Below are 20,834 nucleotides of genomic sequence, written 5' to 3' on the forward strand. Positions count from 1 at the left end.
ACCGATTAAAACCTTGTTTTCACCGTTAGAAACTTTTTCCACCGATTAAACTTTGATTTACACCGATCAATCGGTCCAGAATAAGTTTCCTTTTTCTTCTAGGGTTTCTAGGGCGGAAGAGGGCTTTAAGGGCGGCGACGGTGGCAGTGGATGGAGGTTTACGAGCAGTGGCGATGTTGTTGTTGTTGTTGGGGTCGAGGAGGACGAGGCGTTTGCAGAGGCATGCGAGACAGAAGCCGGTGAAGGCTTCGTCGGAGTGGTGGGGCAGGAGGTGGAGGGACGGCGGGCCTGCGGCGGTTGGGGTTTGGAGGAGCAAAAGCTTACACGGTAAATCTCAAGCTTTTGTATTTTACAAACCTTTGGACCTCTGACCACGCCGTTGGGGGAAGAATAGAGAAACTTGGCTTTCTGTTTCACCATGTGCGAAGAGGAAGAAATTTGGCTTCTCTGACTTTCTGTTTCATCTCTAAGTTTCTTCTGTTGTTGTAATATTGCTTTTGAGTATGTAATTTTGCTACTTCTCCAGAGAGAATTTTGACAATTTTGACATTGGATGTTGTAATATTGTGTCTTGTTTGATTGCTGTTATGAAATTCTTGTTTGTTTAAGATTTTTGAACTGAAATTGGGAGAAATCTTTGGTTTGTTTGGCGTGACAAAATGTATAAGAATGAATGAACCGAATTTTGTTATCTGACTTCTTTCATTTTTAACGTTTTTCAGTCTGGGGTTATGGGGTTTGAAATTGGAATAATTTAAGAACCTAAGCACGCTAAAGAAAAAAAAATCCTACTACATCAGTTTAGGTTCTAACCGAGGCTGTAGAGACAGACAAAATAACTCTGTTTGGAACCGAGGCAAAAAGGCACTTTTTGCCTCGCCTGAATATGTCTCGGTTCAAAAACCGAATATGTCTCGGTTCAAAAACCGATGCTTATGAATGAAATTAACTGGTGCCGTATTCTCTTCTTGCACTAGTGTTAGTAATTTTTTATTTCATTCAATAGTGAATGTTAGTGGAACATTCTTATATTGGCATGTGACTTTGTTTATAACATTAGACCTTGGTGTTCGCTAGATTTTGTAAGACAAAATATCAAAAAATTGAGTCATATCGTTCTTCATCTATTTGGCAACGTATAAATGACATTGGTTCAGTGGTCTGCAAAAATTTGGAAAATATTGTTTTGACTGAAATTATATTCATAGTTTTCTAACATATTACTGGATTTGATTACGACTATGAATACCGTAAGATAATTGGACCACTTTCATGCTTAATTTTATAACTCATAAAATGTCTTTGAATATGACAATCAATAGTTTAAAGTTTTTGGACTAATTTCATTTTGTTCCCTTCAAGTGTCTTCATATACTTATTTTTTCTAACTCGTTAAATGGATTCTAAAACATCAATGGCTTAATGTCTCTATATGGACCAGTTTCATTTTCTTCTTTTCCAATTTCTAACATCTATCATTTTCTAACCCATAAATTCAATTCAAATAGGACAATCAACAGCTCTTTGGATCATTTTCATTTTTTTTTAAATGTCTAGGATGCTTAACTTTTCTAACTCATAAATTGTTCTGAAAGAGCAATAGCTATTGTTTTCTGTAGTCCCATATTTTCTTGATGCACCTCCAAAATTTTTGAAACAGAATTACACCCCTAATAAAATAAATAAAAGTTGTGTTTTTTTTTTTTCAATTTAAGTGTTGAGGATGAACAATTCATAAATTTTCCAAATTCCACAATTTAAAACAAAAAAATATATATTAAATTTTTACCAGTGCATGTGTGTTATTTTTTATAATTTTATTATATGTAGTTTTTATTTATTTTATACGTAATTTTTTAATTAAAAAATAATTATTTTAAAAAAAATCAAATCAAAATATTCCATAATTAACTTTATTTATTTTGTAAGCTTATGAATTTAAGTCTAAATCAATGTCTATCATTAATTGATTTTAAATTTATCTTTACTTTTAAATTAAACAATAACTTTAATGAATAGTTAAAACTTCGATAATTAATGTTAAATATTATTTTATATTTTAATTTACAAACCAATTATAATAATTTATTAATAATAAAACTATTTTATATAATAATAATTTTTAATCTATGAAATAAAATTTAATTTATTCAATATAAATACTAATTATTTTTTTGTCTGTATAATTGCTACATATTTAACTATTTTCTTATACGGGTCATAGTTCTAATTCCACTCAACTCAGACTATGAAATAATATACACATAATGTGAATTTAGTGTAGTTCTCATTCATGTCCCTAGTTTTCTACCTTCCAAAGTAATTAGAATAACGAGAAAACAACAACATCCATGTTCGATCTTTCGATCAATACATGATGTGCTCTTTTTTGTTTTATATATTTGTTAGTTGTCCATCAACGTAATATGCATAGACGTATTTAATTTAATTCTTAGTTGTCTTAAATAAATTGGTTTTATCATTTACCAATAAATAAATAAATATTTCATATATTTTCTGTGAAATAAATAAATTATTATTTTTTACATCATTCTGAGAGTCTGGAATTCTCACAGAAATAAAAATATCATATAAATTAAAAAAGAAAACAGTAGAAAAGAGAACTATAAGAAATTAAACAGTTGATCTAAATAAGCAAAAGTTAAATCAAAGAAAATATAACTAAAAAAACAAGTTAAATCTAAATTCAAGTAACCTATGAAATTTGTGTGTGTAAATAAACTTATATGACAATTTTGGATTGGTTATTGTAAATCAAATACTAGTGAGAAATATTTGTTTCTTCCAAATTTTTCTACACAAAAATAAACACTTATTTTATTAATGCGTATATATAGTTTTAATTTAAAATAAACAAACAATGTAAGTTGGAAGCAGTCTACATTGTATTGTATGCTAAAATAACAATTATATTTAAAATATGTCACTTATGTTTATTTATTATTATTTTTTTATTTTATGAAATCAACTTTTGTGAATATAAATGAAGCCATGAAGCTTTCTAAAATACACATATTAGGAGAAAGAGAAAAGAACTGAATCATGAATTCTTTCTCGAAATATACTACTCTCATTTATTCTTCTCTCTGTTAAGATTATTTGATATCAGAAAAGCATCATGACTGCTTATTTTCTGAAATTGTTTTATGTTCTTCTGCTGCTTTCTTTGCTTGCCACAGGTATTACTGTGAAAATGAAGAACTCAAGTGAAAGTGGTGAAGCAAAGTGCATAGAGAGGGAGAGAGAAGCACTCCTCAGCTTCAAAGAAGGTCTCATAGATGACTTTGGCATGCTCTCCACTTGGACCAATAATACAGATTGCTGCAAATGGAAACGCATTCAATGCAATAGTCATACTGGTCATGTGCAACTACTTGATCTTCATGGAAACTTCCTCCATACACCGCCGTATTTGAGAGGTGCAATCAATGTCACTTCATTGATTCACTTGCCATACATTCAACATCTGGATCTCAGCCGTAATTATTTTGCACTGAGTTACATCCCAGAGTTAATGGGCTCCATCACCAACTTAAGATATCTCGACCTCTTCCATTCTTCTTTTTCGGGGAGGATTCCTTCAACACTTGGAAATCTCTTACAGCTACGCTATCTAGATCTTGGGGACAATTTTCTTTGGGGAAAAATTCCCATTGAGATAGGGAATATCAAACACTTACAGTATCTCGATCTTGGTCTATTCTATCTTTCCGGAAAAATCCCATCTCAAATTGGAAATCTCACAAAGCTACAACATCTCACTCTAGGAAGAAATACTCCTCCATATGAATGGAAAAGGCGAAATAATATTTCAAAATCTCTTTATGGAGCAATCCCTTTTCCCATAGGGAGTCTTCCATTATTGCATACTCTCCGACTAGTTGGCAATTTTGAGATAAAAGCTGAGGATGCACAGTGGCTGTCTACTCTCCATTCCTTAACCATTCTTGAGCTGAGTTCATTGCACAGTCTTAAATCTTCTCACAAGTGGCTACAAACTATCGGTAAAATCATTCCAAACTTAACAGAGTTGAGACTAGTTGATTGTAATCTTTTGCATAGTGATATTCAATCTTTGTTCCATTCTCACTCTTCAAATAATTCCACCTCTCTTACCATAATAGATCTCTCTTCTAATATGTTGTCATCATCAATACTTCAATTCTTGTTTAACTTTAGCCTTCATCTTCAAGAGCTTTATCTTTCTCACAATAATATAACCTTGTCATCTTCTCTGTGTCCAAATTTTCCATCTCTTGAGATCCTCGATCTCTCTTACAATAATCTTGCATCATCAATGTTTGGAGCTAATTTCAATATCAGCTCCAAATTACAAGAGCTTTACCTTGAAAATTGCAGTCTTATGGATAGAAATTTCCTTCTTTCATCTACTTCTACACTGAATTCTTTCTCCTCGCTTATCTTCCTTGATCTTTCCAATAACTTGCTAAAATCATCTGCAATGTTTTACTGGCTGTTTAACTTCACCACCAATCTGCATTTCATTGACCTTAATGGTAACTTGTTAGAAGGTCCAATTCCAGATGAATTTGGGAGAGTGATGAGCTCTATTGAATATCTTTTTCTCTATGATAACAAACTCCAGGGCAAAATGCCGTCTTTCTTCGGGAGCATGTGCAGATTACAAGTATTGGACATCTCAAATAACAAGTTAAATGGCGAATTTCCAAGCTTCACTCAAAATTCTTCATGGTGCAGCAGACACATATTTCGGGAATTGAACTTATCTTATAACCAAATTACTGGTAGCATACCCGAGAGCATCAGTCTGCTATCTGAATTGGAAATTTTATCGTTGCAAGGGAATTCTTTACACGGTGATGTAACTGAATCTCATGTTTCTAATTTTTCCAAATTAATTTTCTTAGGCTTGTCTCGTAACTCATTATCTGTAAAATTTGGCTCTAGTTGGGTTCCTCCTTTTCAATTAACGTTCTTGTTTCTTGCATCTTGCAAGGTAGGACCGAGTTTTCCTAGTTGGATCCAAACTCAAAATTCCTTAATTGGACTAGATATATCTGATAATGGGCTAAATGATCTCGTACCAGCATGGTTTTGGAACAAGTTGCAAATTCTATACGTTTTGAATATGGCTTACAATAATCTCATTGGTTCAATCCCTAATATGCAATTGAAGCTTCCTTTCAGACCATCTATACTTTTAAGTTCAAATAAATTTCAGGGAAAAGTTCCATTATTTTTGCTACAAGCTTCCGAGTTGTTTCTCTCTAAAAATAAATTTTCAGATTTCTCATGTGGAAACTTCACAGCTACAAACTTGGCCACTTTAGATTTATCACATAATCAAATAAAGGGGCAACTTCCAGATTGTTGGAAATCAATAAATCGATTATTGTTTCTTGATTTAAGTAGCAATGAATTGTCAGGGAAACTTCCTATCTCTATGGGCAGCCTTGTTAACTTGGAAGCTTTGGTTTTAAGAAACAATAGTTTATTCGGTGAATTGCCTCCCTCTTTGAAGAATTGTAAGAATTTAATTATGTTGGATGTCAGTGAGAATATGTTGTCGGGCCCAATACCATCATGGGTTGGAGAAAGCATGCAACAATTGATAATCTTGATCATGCGAGGGAATCACTTCTCTGGAAAGATTCCCCTTCATCTATGTTATTTGAAGCGTATTCAATTATTGGATCTTTCCAAGAATAAGTTATCAGAAGAAATTCCACCTTGCTTAAACAATTTTACTGCATTGTCTGAAAAGATCATCAACAGAGTTGAAACTGAAAGTCGGGTGTATTGGTACAATAGTACTTACTATGAAATTTATAATAGAATCGGTAATATTTATTATTCATTTCAAATAACATGCATGTGGAAAGGTATGGAACACGACTTCAGACGTCCGGAATTAACTCTTCTGAGCATTGATCTCTCGTGTAATAATTTAATTGGTGAAATTCCGAAAGAGATTACATACGCGCTCGGGTTAGTTTCTTTGAATCTATCAAGAAACAATTTGAGTGGAGAAATTCCTTCCGATATTGGAAATTTAAGTTCACTTGAATCCCTTGACTTGTCAAGAAATAAATTCTATGGGAGAATTCCTTCTTCTCTTTCTCAAATGGATTTTCTACAAAACTTGGACTTGTCACACAATTATCTTTCTGGAAGAATCCCATTGGGAAGACACATGGATACATTTGATGCCTCTTGTTTTGAAGGAAATGCTGATCTTTGTGGTGAACAACTTAACAAGAGTTGTGCAGGAGATCAGACATTAGTAAAGCCTCAAAAAGCAGAAATCCATGGAGAATATTGTGTTTTCTATGAAGCATTATACAGGAGCTTGGGCATAGGATTCTTCACAGGCTTTTGGGGCTTATTAGGTCCATTACTACTTTGGCAACCATGGAGAATGGCTTATCTGACGTTATTGAACAGACTGATAGACTATCTATGTGTAATGGTTGAAGTGAACTTAGCAAAGCGCCGAAGGTAGATCAAAGACTAACAGAGTGTAAAAGGTGGCTCAAAAATTAGCTGGTACTTAACTCTATTGACTTCTTTCTTTGAATTTTATAGTACTTATTTCTCCTTCAGAGAACTAAATCAGTAAGTAGGTTTTATATTGAAATGGAGCTTACCTTTCTAAAAAGAAATGTACAAGGCTTGCCATGAATGTAAGTGCTAGAATTTGATTCTTGCTTAAAATATAGCACTAAACGTACTTTAATTAATTGTATGTCTCTCTCAGCTACATACTGATTTTCATCAATTTTATTAAACATCGATTATATCGTACGCTCCTATTCATGGCTTTAATAATTGTAGTTCCGTTTTTTCAGAAATAATTATTTTTGTTGGTGTAAAGGAATGATTGATAGTGTGCTCTGTTATGAGAAGTTTTCATTTTTCAAATGAATTATGCTTAGGCCATTTTAAAAATGCTTACACGTTATTTTTTTAGTAATGTAACGAGTTTAAATATATATTTTTTCATTTAGCTTACCACTAAAATTTGGTCTCCAAATTATTTTTCCATCAGTACTAATAATGTTTGTCATCGTAAGAATCTCAGCACAAGTTTATAGCAATTCATTTCATTTAGTTTATCATTAATATTTGGTTTCCATTTTTTTTCCTTCATTACTAACGTTTGTCATATAAAATTTAGCACAAAATTTGCAGTTAACAATGATTTGGTTCAAGACTCCATTACGAGATAAAAGCATTACAGATTGTTGGCGGTGAAAGATTTGAAGGCTGAAGTTTCATAAAGGAATGATATGATAGTGTGTGGTTGTATAATCCATAATATAAATTTAATTTTAAGCCAAGAATTCGAGATATCCTATTTGTATATGTAAGAATATGGGATATCTCAAAAATTTGTAATTCAGAATCCATTGAATCTCATATTTAATTACTCTTTCATATGATTGTATATAAATATGATTGTATATATTGTTCATGTTATTTTACATTCAAAATTGGAATTTAAAAATAAAAATTTCAATAATTGTCGTTGCATGTTGTGGTTATCTAATTCCAATTTTTATTAATGATAACGTGGTATTTATGTTATGTCTTACTAATGTGCGTTACTTGCTCATACATGTACTTATTACACATACAGTCTCTCGTGTTCCATGATACTGAACCAAGGTAATTCTTAATCTTGGTCATCCAAGAATTTAACAAAAATTAATAAATTCCTTGAAACCATTTGATTTTTGCATTAACAAATCAGATAATTCCAAAGTAAGAATTGAAAATAAAAAACACCTTATCCTAAAAGGTAAAGACACAATTTCAATTAAAACTCATTTTGAAATATCAAAATATATTCTTTAAATTAGCTTTTAAAAAATATTTTTGTTTTAAATATATCTGAGTTTTAGAAAGATATCTTTCTGTTTTATGATTAAAATGTTCTAGATATTTTTTATTCACTATTCAATTACATTTTGTTCTGTACATAGGATACATCAACAATGTATAAAAACTAGTTCTTACATTATATCTCTCATATATCTCATAATTTCATACTTTCTAAAACATTCCCAACATAGACACTTAAAAATGAAATTGGTCCAAAGAACTAAGCATGTTAGACATTTCAAAGGAAGAAAAGGAGACTAGCCCCCGAAAAGTCTTTAAGCTATTAATGTTATACATTCCCAACCACTTAAAAATGAAATTGGTTCAAAGAACTAAGCATGTTAGACATTTCAAAGGAAGAAAAGGAGACTAGCCCCCAAAAAGTCTTTAAGCTATTAATGTTATATTTCAAATCCATTCTATGGGTTAGAAAAAGTAACCATCTTAGACCTTGAAAAGTAGAAAATGATTTTGGGTTCAAAGATCTTGAGGATTGTGCTATTCAAATACTAAAAGAAGAAAATGAAATGATCCAAATACTAGTGTAATCGAGGAAAACGACAACGGTTATTTTTGGCTATAGACAACGGTTTCGTAACCGAGAGATATACAGACGAAGCAAAAAAGAATAGACTTTTTGTCTCGGTTGTAAACTGAGGCAAAAAGGGATAGAATTTTGCCTCGGTTCAAAGTAATTGAAGTAGTATAGTTTTTCCTTTTTATATTTTTTTTTTTCGAAGGACTTTTTTTCTCGGTTCCTACTGAACTAAGACATTATCTCCCCAATACAAATTAAGAACATGAAACAATTTCTGCTTGCATATCTTTCAACAATCAAGAATTAAGCTAGCTAAATGACTCAAAGCCTAATAGCATTCATGTAATCCAGTACAAACAACACTACTATATGCTTCAAAATCATATTGGCATCACAACACGTTCCAACCCTACTCCGAAGCAACCATATGGCGGTGTGCCATATCTTGAAATTATCAAAATCAAGCAATTGGATTTTGATAAACAATTTTTTAATTACTAGAGGTAAGTAGCAGGAGGCACAAACACATAGTATGAGAAAAGAGTAAGAGGAGAAAAATAATACCTGAAAGAATCAACGTATAGATATTCTCTTGACATCAATGCCACAAGCTGCTTCACGTTGTTCCAAAATCCCCATGGGACAGGCAATATCAGTTGATGATGAAATCACAGAGATTAAAGTTGCCTCGGTGGGTCTTACACTTGTTGTCTCCATCTCGTGGCATAGAGAAAGCGATTCGTCAAGGTGATGGGCATCGACCACACAACCACATTTGGCATACATGTCAACAAGAGCTACACCAAGAAATACATCCCTCTCCCACCCAGTTCGTATCACATGCTCGTGAATGACCCTTCCCTCTCCAATTGTGGAGTGTGTAGAGCACGCTTTGAGAACAAATGGTAGAGCATGCCCGAATCAAGACGTTTCAAAGAAAAAAAATTCCTTTTAGGAATTTGATCAAACAGCTGATGGGCATTCCGAATAGAGTTACAAACGCTGTAAAAATTTACTAGTTTGGTGGCCAAATCTTGATCGTAAGCAATACCCGTTGATAAAATTGGGCGTGAAGTTGTTTCCCAAGTCCTAAAGCTTGACAGAGATACAAGACTCAAGCCTTGCTCTTCCTCCACCAGCACCAACACTCTAGCTACCAACGTTGGATTCGCCCTTTTTCTTATTCCAGTCATTTTAATTAGTGCTGTCAGTGGAGCCAAACCCAATAACCTTCCCCCCTCTCTCTCAAACACTCCTCCATTGGAGGCAAATCGCCGCTCTGACAACATAAACCTCAGTCTTGTCAACGCGAGAAAGGGGAAGCTAGTGATTGGAATCCCTAGCCCCAATGGAACCGTTTCTCCTAGGCTCGTTAGAAACCCTAGATGAACCCCAATAGGAACTCGACGAGCCACCCAACTTGGACAACACTTCGCCGAAGACAATGGAGGCGCTGGTGGTGGACGAATTGCGACAACATGAAAGTGGACTCAACAAGCAACCCGCGAGAGAAACCAGACCGCGAAGTGGACATTTCTTTGCGCTAGAGAAATGGAGTACGCGAGGATTATACATTTGGTGGTGGAGGTCACAAGGGAAGAAGAAAAATGAGGAGGAGTACACTAGGGGAAGAAGAAAATTATGTAAACTCTTTTCAGGTTTCAGTAATTTGAACCAATGAAAGAGCTACTAACTCGGTTCATCTCCTAACTGGTGCCTAAAGAGCTAAAAAAATTCAAAATAACCTATATGCCTCAGCTAGAAGGCAAACCGAAACATAAATGCCCAATCACTTCGGTTCGATGACGACCGAAGTAGTAGATTTGCAAAGGGTTTTATGCTTTGATTTCGTAAATAACCGAGGCAGTAGAGTGCATAGGTTTCGGTTCCCACTGAACCGAGGCGTATAAGTCCGCCTTAATTACAAAAATATCAACGCATTTTAATATGCTTCGGTTTTTCGAAAACCAAGACATATTAAACGTGTTAAAATGCTGTTTTTTTACTAATGAAAGAACTTCAAGACTGTACTGTTCAGATTTGTTAAATTAAACCCTTGACAAGGGAATGAAAAGAATGAAATATGTAAAATATCCCAACTTGAATGAAAAGAAAAGGAAAAAAACAATTTAGAAACCCATTCACAACTTGCAAAGTTTAAAAAACTATCAACATTTATATTGACAATTGGTCGGCTGGTGGACTAATTGGCTTTTTCCCCTTTCACTTTCTAAAGAGCGGAAAAAGAAAAAAATCTCCACTAACATTTAATAATAATAAAAACAAGCTAAGAAAAAGGTTCATAGCTATGGAAATTAGTTGTTATTTTGGCACACAAAGTAATTCATCGTTTGAATTCATAGATATTGAAATTAACTTACAGATGTTTTAAATATTTGCATGTGTAGATATGTATGAAATGCACAATAACATGAAAGAAGACGAAAGACTTTGTTTTAATAGAAAACAACATTTAAATTAAACAGGGAATGAAAATGTATTTATGAAAATAATTATAAATACGCTTAAAACATTGAATTACTTACAACACTTCATCTTAATAAAATTATAAACTCTCAATCTTCTTCTAATTTTTATGTTATAGTTGTGTTTCGGGTGTATGGTCAATTAACTTCTACAAACACCTTCACAATTTCCTTCCAAAGCCGCTCAGATAGTTATGTCTTCGTCTTGTCTTCGCCTTTGCTCTAACTGATTGGGGGATATATACCGTCCAAAGATACTCTGATGCTTAGGTCAATAAATAATTCGTACGGGGTCATAGCAATAGTCTTAAATGCATAATAAATTCGATTACCTTGAGCTTGAAATGAGCTTGAGATTTGTAAAACCTTAGTTACGGCCCAATCTCAGCCCATTACACTTAATCAATACTTACCTTTAACTTTGCTTCTAAGACGAATTGATTATCGAGGTAGGTCGTCTGATCCTCCTTGGGTGATCCATCCAGACCAGTTTGTCAAGATTTTACTTTGGTTTTGGTATCTTACACCTTTGGGTCGTCCAACCAATCCCTATCTTCTAAGGTCGTCCGACCCTACGGTTAAGTAACGTCTACAAACACTTTCATGATTTCTTTGGGGACTCATCGTTTACCAACTCCGTTTTCAATCATTAATTCGGATCGGGTGACACTGGTCCATTTGAGAACTCGTCTTTCACCACCCGACCAAGTTGACAATGGTTCCTTTGGGAACATTCTGTTCATAAACTTGTGTTAGCTTTAATTAGGGTCGGGCAGTAGTGGTTCATTTGAGAACTCGTTGTTCACCACCCGACTAAGTTGACAGTGGTTCCTTTCAGAACTCTCTGTTCATCAACTCATGTTAGCTGGGTTCGAGCGGTAGTGGTTCTTTTTAAAACCACGTTCTTCTTCTTGTAAAACCACAGGGAAATCAGCAACACTCAGCAATTTCAGAAAGCTTTTCCTGATCAAGTAGAATGCACCTTCCTGTGCAGAACGATCATACTTTGTATATCAACCTTGCTTCTCAAGAAATCTTCAAGACTTTATGTTGGCTGCAAAACCAACGACAAGTGCACCGGTCGCAGCGTACCAAGTGATAAATATCGTTCTCTCCCAAGGGACTTGTGCAACACATGATAATTCTTCAATTCATAAATCAATTAGACATCAAAGTGCACAAAATAACACAAGAAACTCCTTTTAGTATTTTATCAAACAGTTGGTGTGCAAGAAATTTAACAGAGAGTATTTACAATGGTTGGACTTTGGTGTTGAAGGCACTTAGAAATGAATAGACTAGAAATGATATGAAATGACATTGTTAAAGTTAGGTTTCACCAATTTACTCTTGTGCAAAAACAATTTCATCTCATTTCCATCAATTAACTTAAGTCAATCCACAAAATTACTCTAGCCCTAATCCCTTAGGTGAAAGAGCCTAACTTTTACCTATTAACTATCAATCCCTTGACTAATTAACAAGCAAAACCTGCATTAAGAACTAGGATCTAAGACAACATGTGAATCATCTTTCATCCCTAGAATCAATGAACCACAAGGACTCCTATTTCAGTTATGGGTTTCATCTTACGTCCTCATAACCCATGAAACCCCAAAATCAAGTCATGAACGTCCCCATTACATGCAAGCTTTAAGATTAGAAACAATAATACAAGCAATTGATAGAAAAGGCATATATATATATATATTCAAATCATTCAATAATTACACAAGATTCAAAGGCTACAACTAAGCCCAACAAGATGGGTTTGGATCTCCATTTCCACGGAGAGCCTTTAAGCTTACAAAATGGCCATGGAAGAAGAAGAAGAACCCAAAGAGGAAGAAGGAAGTGTTCCCACAAGCCCTACTAGCCCTCCAAGCTCTCCCCTGAGTGAAATCGTGCCTCCAAACTATCAAAGACCTAAACCCCTTCGCGTTTTAGTGTTAAATAAGCTCAATCTACCACATCAGCGAGACTGGCGCCCGAACCCATCCTGGAGCGCCCGGGCACGAGCGTCGCGTGGAAACTAGCACCTGGCCCCCTTCCTGGGGCGCCCGACTCAAGCACATTAGTAATCAACTTCTGTGTAGGTGGCGCTTAGCCCCCTTGAACTAGGGGGGCCCGACTTGATTTTTCTGCACTGCATCTTTTTCTCTTTTTCTGCTGATGTGCTTGCTTCTTGTGGTCGGTTCAGATCTATACATTGTTGGAGATTCCTCCAAGCACATTATTAGCTACAAAATAAGGGATTATAGATGAAATTACATCAAAGTAGCCCAAAACACAATTATTCATAAAACTAAGATAAATTAGAGGATTAAGCAAGTTACAAGCTAGAAAAGAGTTCATTTTGCTATTAAAATGATGCTTACATAATGGTAAGAATTAGCATTATCAAACTCCCCCAAACTTACAACTTTGCTTGTCCTCAAGCAAAAGTACTTCACCTAGCAAACAATTCAACACGATGGTCTAGCAACTTTAAGCACAGTTTCAATCAAATAAACAAAATCAATCATGCTTGCTAAACTTAGAAATTACATTCAAGAGATAGTATGGCCTTAGCAAGCTAAGCTTCAACCATGGTGCTCACAAATTAAAAGTCACAAGATAGATGCAAATGATAGATCAACAAACATGGCAAGTTGTTTTCATTGAGTACATGGAACCAATCCTCACCAAAGAAAGTGTTTCACTCAAGCACAATGGTGTATAAGGATGTATGTCTAACTCTCAAGTATCACAATGTTGCACAAATCAACTTTGCCTTTCGTTTCAACAATATCAAACACATTAACAAGCAAGTTACATCACAAGGACTTTTTGAAGCTTGTATTGTGGCTGGGCTAAGAAGAAAAATTGGTTTTTCTAGACAACAAAGCACCTTGAGATAAGAGACAAAACAATTTAATTCATGATGTAGCATAGTCTCTTGCTCCAAAATTGAATAAACCACTTCTCAACCTATTTCCCAACTCTTTTTCATTGAATTCATGTTTTTGTTTTTCTTCTTCTTTCTTCTTTTTCTTTCTTTTTACTCAACTTATTATTTTTCTCAATGCTCCCTTATGACAAGAACTCCCCTAACCTTAAAGCATTCTCCTCATTCTCAACTCAAGGTAAGGAGGTTAATGATTTTTCAATAAGCTTAAGGTTTCGGGAATGAGAAAGTTTTCTTTTGAAGGTTCAAAGATTTAGCATTGGCTTTTAGGCTCAAAACTGTAGAAGAGATTGAAAAACAAGATGACATTGATCATTTGTAACATGCAAGTAACTAGTTCAAATACAGAAACTTAGGCAAAATCAACTGTGATTGCAAAGTAATAGCATTTAGCAATAAACTCTGAGGGACAACATCTCACAAGTTTACTTAGGGTTCCAGAAATTGATAAACATCATGCCAAGAATATTGATCACAATTAAAACCAAGCATCTATCTAAACAGATACAAGCAACCACAATCTCTGTTCAACAAGCTCAACCACATAATCTCAATCAGATTTTCCAAACAATTCACATGGATAAAGAGCTAGCACAAGAGATTTGCATTCAATTCAAGCTTAACATATGATTCACTCAAATCACCAGACCAATTGCGCAAGAACTATCCACTAGGAAAGTAAAAAAGAAATCAAATTTAAAAACTGAAAGCAAATAAAACTTGAAATTAAAACTGAAAAACCGATTTAGGTGGACTCTTTGTAGCTTCACAACTATAGAACACTAGCTTCACTTCCATCTGAAACATCTTCCTCCTCCTAGTAGCTTATGCTTTACAACTGCTCACCTCCCCATCAGTAAGGGCCTGGCCCCCAGGCCATGCTACACGAGCAACAAAATCTTTAAGTCATATAATGCTCTGCTCAAGCCTGGCTCAAAGGTTGACCAGTGGTGGTTTCGAACTTGTTAAGTCCTAAGGAAGATCTTATACTGTAAAAAGAAAGCACAAAGTAAAATTAGTATCTCATAGTCAACAATTGAAGAGAAAGGTCCAAAAACATACTAAAAGAAATGTGCAAAAGAAAGCAATGAAACAAAACAATGAAAGCCAAAACAAACAAAGACAAAAGTACATGAACATAGAGGGAAGTCTTAGAATTAAACTTCCCAAAGGTACAACAATACAAAAAGGTTTAAAAACACATCAAAAGAAGTGTGTGAAAGAGTGCAAAAGAATGGAAAACTCATAATCAATCAAGAAAAACACATGTGAAGAACAAGTATTGTGACGATGGGCGCCCCTGGTGCAGAGGCACTGAGCGCCACTCAATCAATTTTGTGTAGGAGGGCCACTGGTCAACTCGCGCCGGGCGCCAGATAGGAGGGCCACTGGTCACTCATCATGTGATTTTTGGTTCCAGACCAATGCACTCACACACCAAACAAGCTAAAACTAACCTAATACACTTATACAAACAATAAAAACAACATTACAACTCAAAAATCACAAAAATGCAAAACTACACAAACATGCAAAACATAAGTTACTAATGTAAATGACACAAAAATCACACAAACACTAGTAAAAAGGGTAAGAAAACTGGGTTGCCTCCCAAAAGTTTAACGTCATTAGCTTGACGGATTACAAATGAAGTGCGAATGTTGTTGTTGGTGTGCTCCTTTCACCAACTCTTGAATCACATTTTAGCCACCAAATCAACTCTCATAGCTTAAATTCTTCATTTTAGTCCTTCCACTACCTTGACATCTTCGAACACTCAATCCTCTTAATCAACTTTGGCTTGCTAGGCTTGAGTTCCTTATCTTTCATCAAAGGGTGGTGGTGATTAGTCTTTCTCTTTTCCTTCTCCCTTTCTTTTTCATCTTTCACTTAGCACTTGGAGCATCTTCAAGGGATGAAGAATTTGGGGTAGCTTGTGATGCTCAACATAGTTGTCTCGTTGTGTCCTATAATTCCTTCAATCTCAGGGTCTTCATGGTGCTTTTGAGGCTGCATTCCTCCCTGTATGAACATCCTCTGCATACACTTAGACACAACTAGGCTAAAGCCACAAATTAGCCTAAGTAAAATTGAAAATCTATTTACAAGAATAGAGTTAGTCCTATATACAAAAATAAAGTATATGCAAGTTAGAAACCTCACAAAAAATACTAAAATTGCATAACAGAAGCACACCAACCATAGAACCTTCCAACACTAGTGCAAAATTGGCTTTTAACGTCCCCCCATAGATGTCCGTCCGTCAAAGCCCCAACGTAAATAATTGACCGGTGGCATATTCGTAAATAAGTGAAACTCTAGACGTTCGTTGTAGTGGGGGACAGACGTCTATAATATTATAGACGTCAGTGGGAGAGGGACGGATGTTTACGAGGCTGAACAAATGAACGCTTCAACTCCCCATGTCAGCCCCTTAAACGTCCGTCCTGGGAGGGGATAGACGTCTATAATATTATAGACGTCCGGCCTCGCCAAGACGGACGTTTAGGGTGCTGACAGGGTGGTTGGAGAATTAATTGGCTTCAGCACCTTAAACGTCCGTCCTGGGAGGGGCCAGACGTCTATAATATTATAGACGTCCGGCCTCTCTCCAACGAACGTTTCGAGTGCTGACAGGGTGGTTGGAGGATGTCTATAATATTATAGACGTTTGGCCCCTCCCAGGACGGACGTTTAAGGTGCTGAAGCCAATTAATTCTCCAACCACCCTGTCAGCACCCTAAAAGTCCGTCTTGGCGGGGCCGGACGTCTATAATATTATAGACGTCTGGCCCCTCCCAGGATGGACGTTTAAGGGGCTGACATGGGGAGTTGAAACGTTCATTTGTTCAGCCTCGTAAACGTCCGTCCCCCTCCCATAGACGTCTATAATATTATAGACGTCCGTCCCCCACACAACGGACGTTTAATGGGCTGTCAAGGGAGTTGAAGCGTTCATTTGTTTCAGCCTATTAGACGTCTGTTACCCCCAGGTCTATAATATTATAGACATCCGGGCACCCACCACAAACGTCTAAAACCACCACGCGAATACCAATTTTAAATCCCCAAAGACGTCATATTAGTGATGAACCAAACGTCTATAATATTATAGACATCAGGGCCCCAGAGTACCGGACGTCTAACAGTATTAATATGGGAAACGCGAACCCGCGAGCAGTTACGCTCACTGTTCATCGTCTTCCCCGCGAACGCTATCTGCGCCATTGATTTTCGAGGTGCGTTTTCTCTCTTTTGGACCGTTTAAATTTACTTTCAATCCGATTACATTGCCCTATGATGAAATATCTTTGATTTGAACCGATTAAAAATCGTTTTCGGTCCGTTTTTGTGCAGTCTCTTGCGTGTTCTTGGGCGGCTTCTTTGACTGTTTTTGGTCTACGTTTTAGGCCGTTCCCTCCTCGATTTCCCTCCCTTTCATTTCGAATCTACTTTTCAGGTTAGCTTGTTGGTTGATAAATTTTTGTATGCATGTAATTGGGTTTTGTGTATGCATGTTTTTTACTCTAAAGTGTGCATGTGTTAATAGTTTTTGAATATGCATGTATTAGTTGTGTTATTAGAAGTATCAAATCATTGAGTGACACTTAGTTACCGTTTGAAATTTAACACAAACGATTAATCTTGTAATCGTTTGTGTTAAATTTTGAATTGTCCAATTGGACAGTTTGAGAAAATTAATTTTCATAATTTGCAATAACATGTCAATCGGAGTTTATGGATAAGATTGATAAAATTTCGGTTCAGTATTTGTGTTGTTCTCCGAATGCATAATTGATTGTGATGATCGTTGACTACTCTCATTTCGTGTATTTCGGAGACTAATGCGAAATGCTGCCGAAAATCTTATCAATTTTATGATGTAGACTTCAATGCACGTGTTTGAGCAAATTATGAAAATTAATTTTTTTGAATGGGTAGGACCTAACCTTGTGAGAGTTAAAGAACTTGAACTGATGATTTTACGAACATAGTATGGATCGAAGCTCGATGAACGAACATCGCATCAGTGAAGAATATGATAAGGGTGTTTCGAAGTTCTTGCAATACGTTGAACAAAATGCTAAGTTTGTCAACGGGACATATTTTTGTCCTTGTGTCCGTTGTCTTAATCAAATACGGCAAGACTTAGGCAATGTGCGTGACCATCTATTCATGTATGGCATAATGAGGACTTATACTATTTGGACTTGGCATGGAGAAGTACTGGAGCAGCCTACCACGTCACGAGGAACGGATTATGTGGAAGATACATGAAGATCTTAAAGGGATATGTCAAGAATCAGTATAGACCAGAAGCTTCAATCATAGAGAGATACATTGCAGAAGAAGCCATTGAATTTTGTTCAAGTTATATGCCATCTTCTGAACCCGTCGGTCTCCCCAAGAGTAGACATGAAGGAAAATGTGAAGGTAAGGGTGTTCGAGGTGTGAGAATTCAAAGTGTTAGCAGAAAAGAAATTGACCAAGCTCATTTGTACATCTTAAACAACACTGTTGATGTGATTCCTTACATTTATGACCACGTTAATGAAATAAAGGCAGCAAACCCAAAAATGAGTGAAAAATGGCATCTTAATGAACATGTGAAAACCTTCTTGCAATGGTTTAAGAAAAAGATTTATGCAACTCCACATGTTTCTAAAACTTTATTTAGGTTATCTCGTGGGCCGAACACATATGTCATTACATATGGTGGGTAGTATATAAACAATATTTTTTTTCAGACAAAGGTAGAAGATGAAAAAAGCAGAGTTCAAAATAGTGGCGTCACACTACAAGCTGAGGCTGTGCATTTTGCTAGTTCTAAAGACAAAAATCCAATAACAACATCCATCAGTTATTTTGGAATAATACAAGAAATATGGGAAGTTGATTACGTCACTTTTAGAGTCCCAGTTTTCAAGTGTAAATGGGTTGATATAAATTATGGTGTCATGACAGATGACTTTGGTTTCACATTGGTAGACTTGAACAAGATGAATTACAGTGATGAACCATTTATCATGGCTAGTCAAGCAAGACAAATATTCTATGTAAATGATCCAGCGAATAACAAATGGTCAGTGGTTTTAGAAGGAAAAAACATGCATGGACATGATGATGACGATTCTCTTGATATACTTGAGACAACATCTGTTGCATGTAGACCCACTGAAGACCCAGTTGATGACGTTGTCGATGTCATGCAGGCAATTCGTAGTGATCACAACGAAGGCATTTGGGAAAAAACAATTAATTAATAGGTTGATATTTTCACTTTTATTGACTTTATATGTATGTTCATCATAATTGAATTATTACTAACGTTGTTTAATTTTTCAGGTATGTCGGCCTCAGACTCAGGATCAGGAAAGAGCAGACGTGGACGAGGCATCACCCGAGTGGCAGATGTGACATCCGGACGCATGGATGGTCAGAGGAGGCATGTTGACATCGACCCCAGATCAGGTCGTCCATCAGGGCCAAATGCTAATAGGTTTAGGAGTTATCTGGGTAAGTTAGCAAAAAGTCATGTCTCTATCCTTCATGCATGTTGGGATGACGTCCTAGAGGTCGACAAGAACCTCTTATGGCAAGATATTCAGGTATGTTTATACTTCATGCAATTTGTGATATACTTATCTTTTATGTTTTCTTTTGGAATAACAAGTTTTTTTGTTTTAAACAACAACATTTTGATATTCAAAACACAATGCAAATTAGAAAGAAAGTGTTATCGCATATAGCGATAAGATGGAGGGATTTCAAGACAAGGCTGACACGACTATATCTCTTTGGCGACAGGCAACATGAAAATCCTTGTCAGCAATATACATTCACAGAGGAGGAATGGATGCAGTTTCGTGCATCTAGAGAGTTTGAGGAATGGAAGGTATGTTGCTTAACATCGTCTTTCATTGAGTTTTTACGATTTTACACTTATTAATATACATGGTTTCACAGGGTAAAAGGTTAGCCGCCCAAGAAAGACAAAGGCTAAACGATGCACCCCACTTGTTATCACGAGGTGGATATGCAAAACTGGAGAAGAAACTGAGAAAGTCTAGAGCGGATGCCTTGGGACTTGAGTCGCCGGACCTAGCACCTGCACCTGCTAGGTACGAGCTGTAGAAGGCTGCTCGGACTAAATCTGATGGGAACATGACATCTTCCTTAGCTGCCTTGATCTCATAGAGAATTATAAGTTCAAATTATAAGCAGTTATGTGATTGTGTATCTAACACAACATGTCTTCTAAGTAACTTGTTTCTTTAATATGCAGGATGAGTTGGTTGAGCAGCAGACTCAGGGCACATTTGCTGGCCAAGGTAGGGACAACATTCTAACAACGGCCATTGGAAGGCCCGAGCACCCAGGACGTGTACGTGGAGTTCCTGGGGCGATTGGTCTTTGTGACTACTTTGGCCCTACACAAAAAACCGCCCCATCAATGAGTCAGGAGACACTGACGCAGATGGATCTTCAGTGGGAGGAAAGACTCAACTAAAGCATGAGATCAATGGAGCAACGATTCATGGAGCAGCTACAAGAACAAAAAGAAATACAAAGAGCGCTTGAAGAAAAGCTGCATTCCATGACGCAAGGCAACATGGGGGCCGATGAAACTCCCACACCACCTCGTGTCAGCACTAGAGGATCATGCTTTGCTATAGACCCCACTCAGTATAGCGATCAATATGAGCTGTTGGTTGATGGGGATCCCCACGCATTGTGGCTGTCGGACGAGTGCTTGAGGGAGGGTAGACTATTCATGGTGTTGCCATATTACCCCAGCACGTGTGTGTGACCGTTGACGAGGTTCGGGATCCCCAGGCTCAGGTGCTTGTACCCACTCCAGAAATTAACTTTGTGGGGGAGGCCATAGGATCATTTATTGCCTGGCCTAGAGCATTGATCATGTCCCACATTGCTACTCCACAGGTATAATGTCTTTTTTCTTAGTATTTATATG

At 36.2% G+C, this 20,834-nt stretch overlaps 1 protein-coding gene across 2 annotated transcripts; it reads left to right on the top strand.

Annotated features, from left to right (window-relative positions):
• The first annotated feature begins 3,082 nt into the window (after positions 1–3,082).
• LOC148199446 (receptor-like protein EIX2) lies at positions 3,083–7,442 on the top strand. Of its 2 annotated transcripts, none has more exons than XM_088111334.1 (2): positions 3,083–6,549; positions 7,195–7,442. In XM_088111334.1, the coding sequence occupies exon 1, from the start codon at positions 3,140–3,142 to the stop codon at positions 6,503–6,505; it is 3,366 nt and encodes a 1,121-aa protein (XP_087967460.1). In that variant the 5' UTR covers positions 3,083–3,139; the 3' UTR covers positions 6,506–6,549; positions 7,195–7,442. The 2 variants fall into 2 exon arrangements, with proteins under 2 accessions (XP_087967460.1, XP_087967459.1); XM_088111333.1 differs by having other exon boundaries at positions 3,084–6,549; positions 7,181–7,442.
• Positions 7,443–20,834: the final 13,392 nt, after the last annotated feature.

This window comes from Vigna umbellata, chromosome 4, assembly GCF_029865625.1.
Source record: "Vigna umbellata cultivar VRB3 chromosome 4, Vumbellata_1.0, whole genome shotgun sequence".
NCBI lineage: Eukaryota > Viridiplantae > Streptophyta > Magnoliopsida > Fabales > Fabaceae > Vigna > Vigna umbellata.

Bases quoted from the DNA above. Each gene is read 5' to 3' on its own strand.
- LOC148199446 (XM_088111334.1), top strand. From the start codon at position 3,140: ATGACTGCTTATTTTCTGAAATTGTTTTATGTTCTTCTGCTGCTTTCT.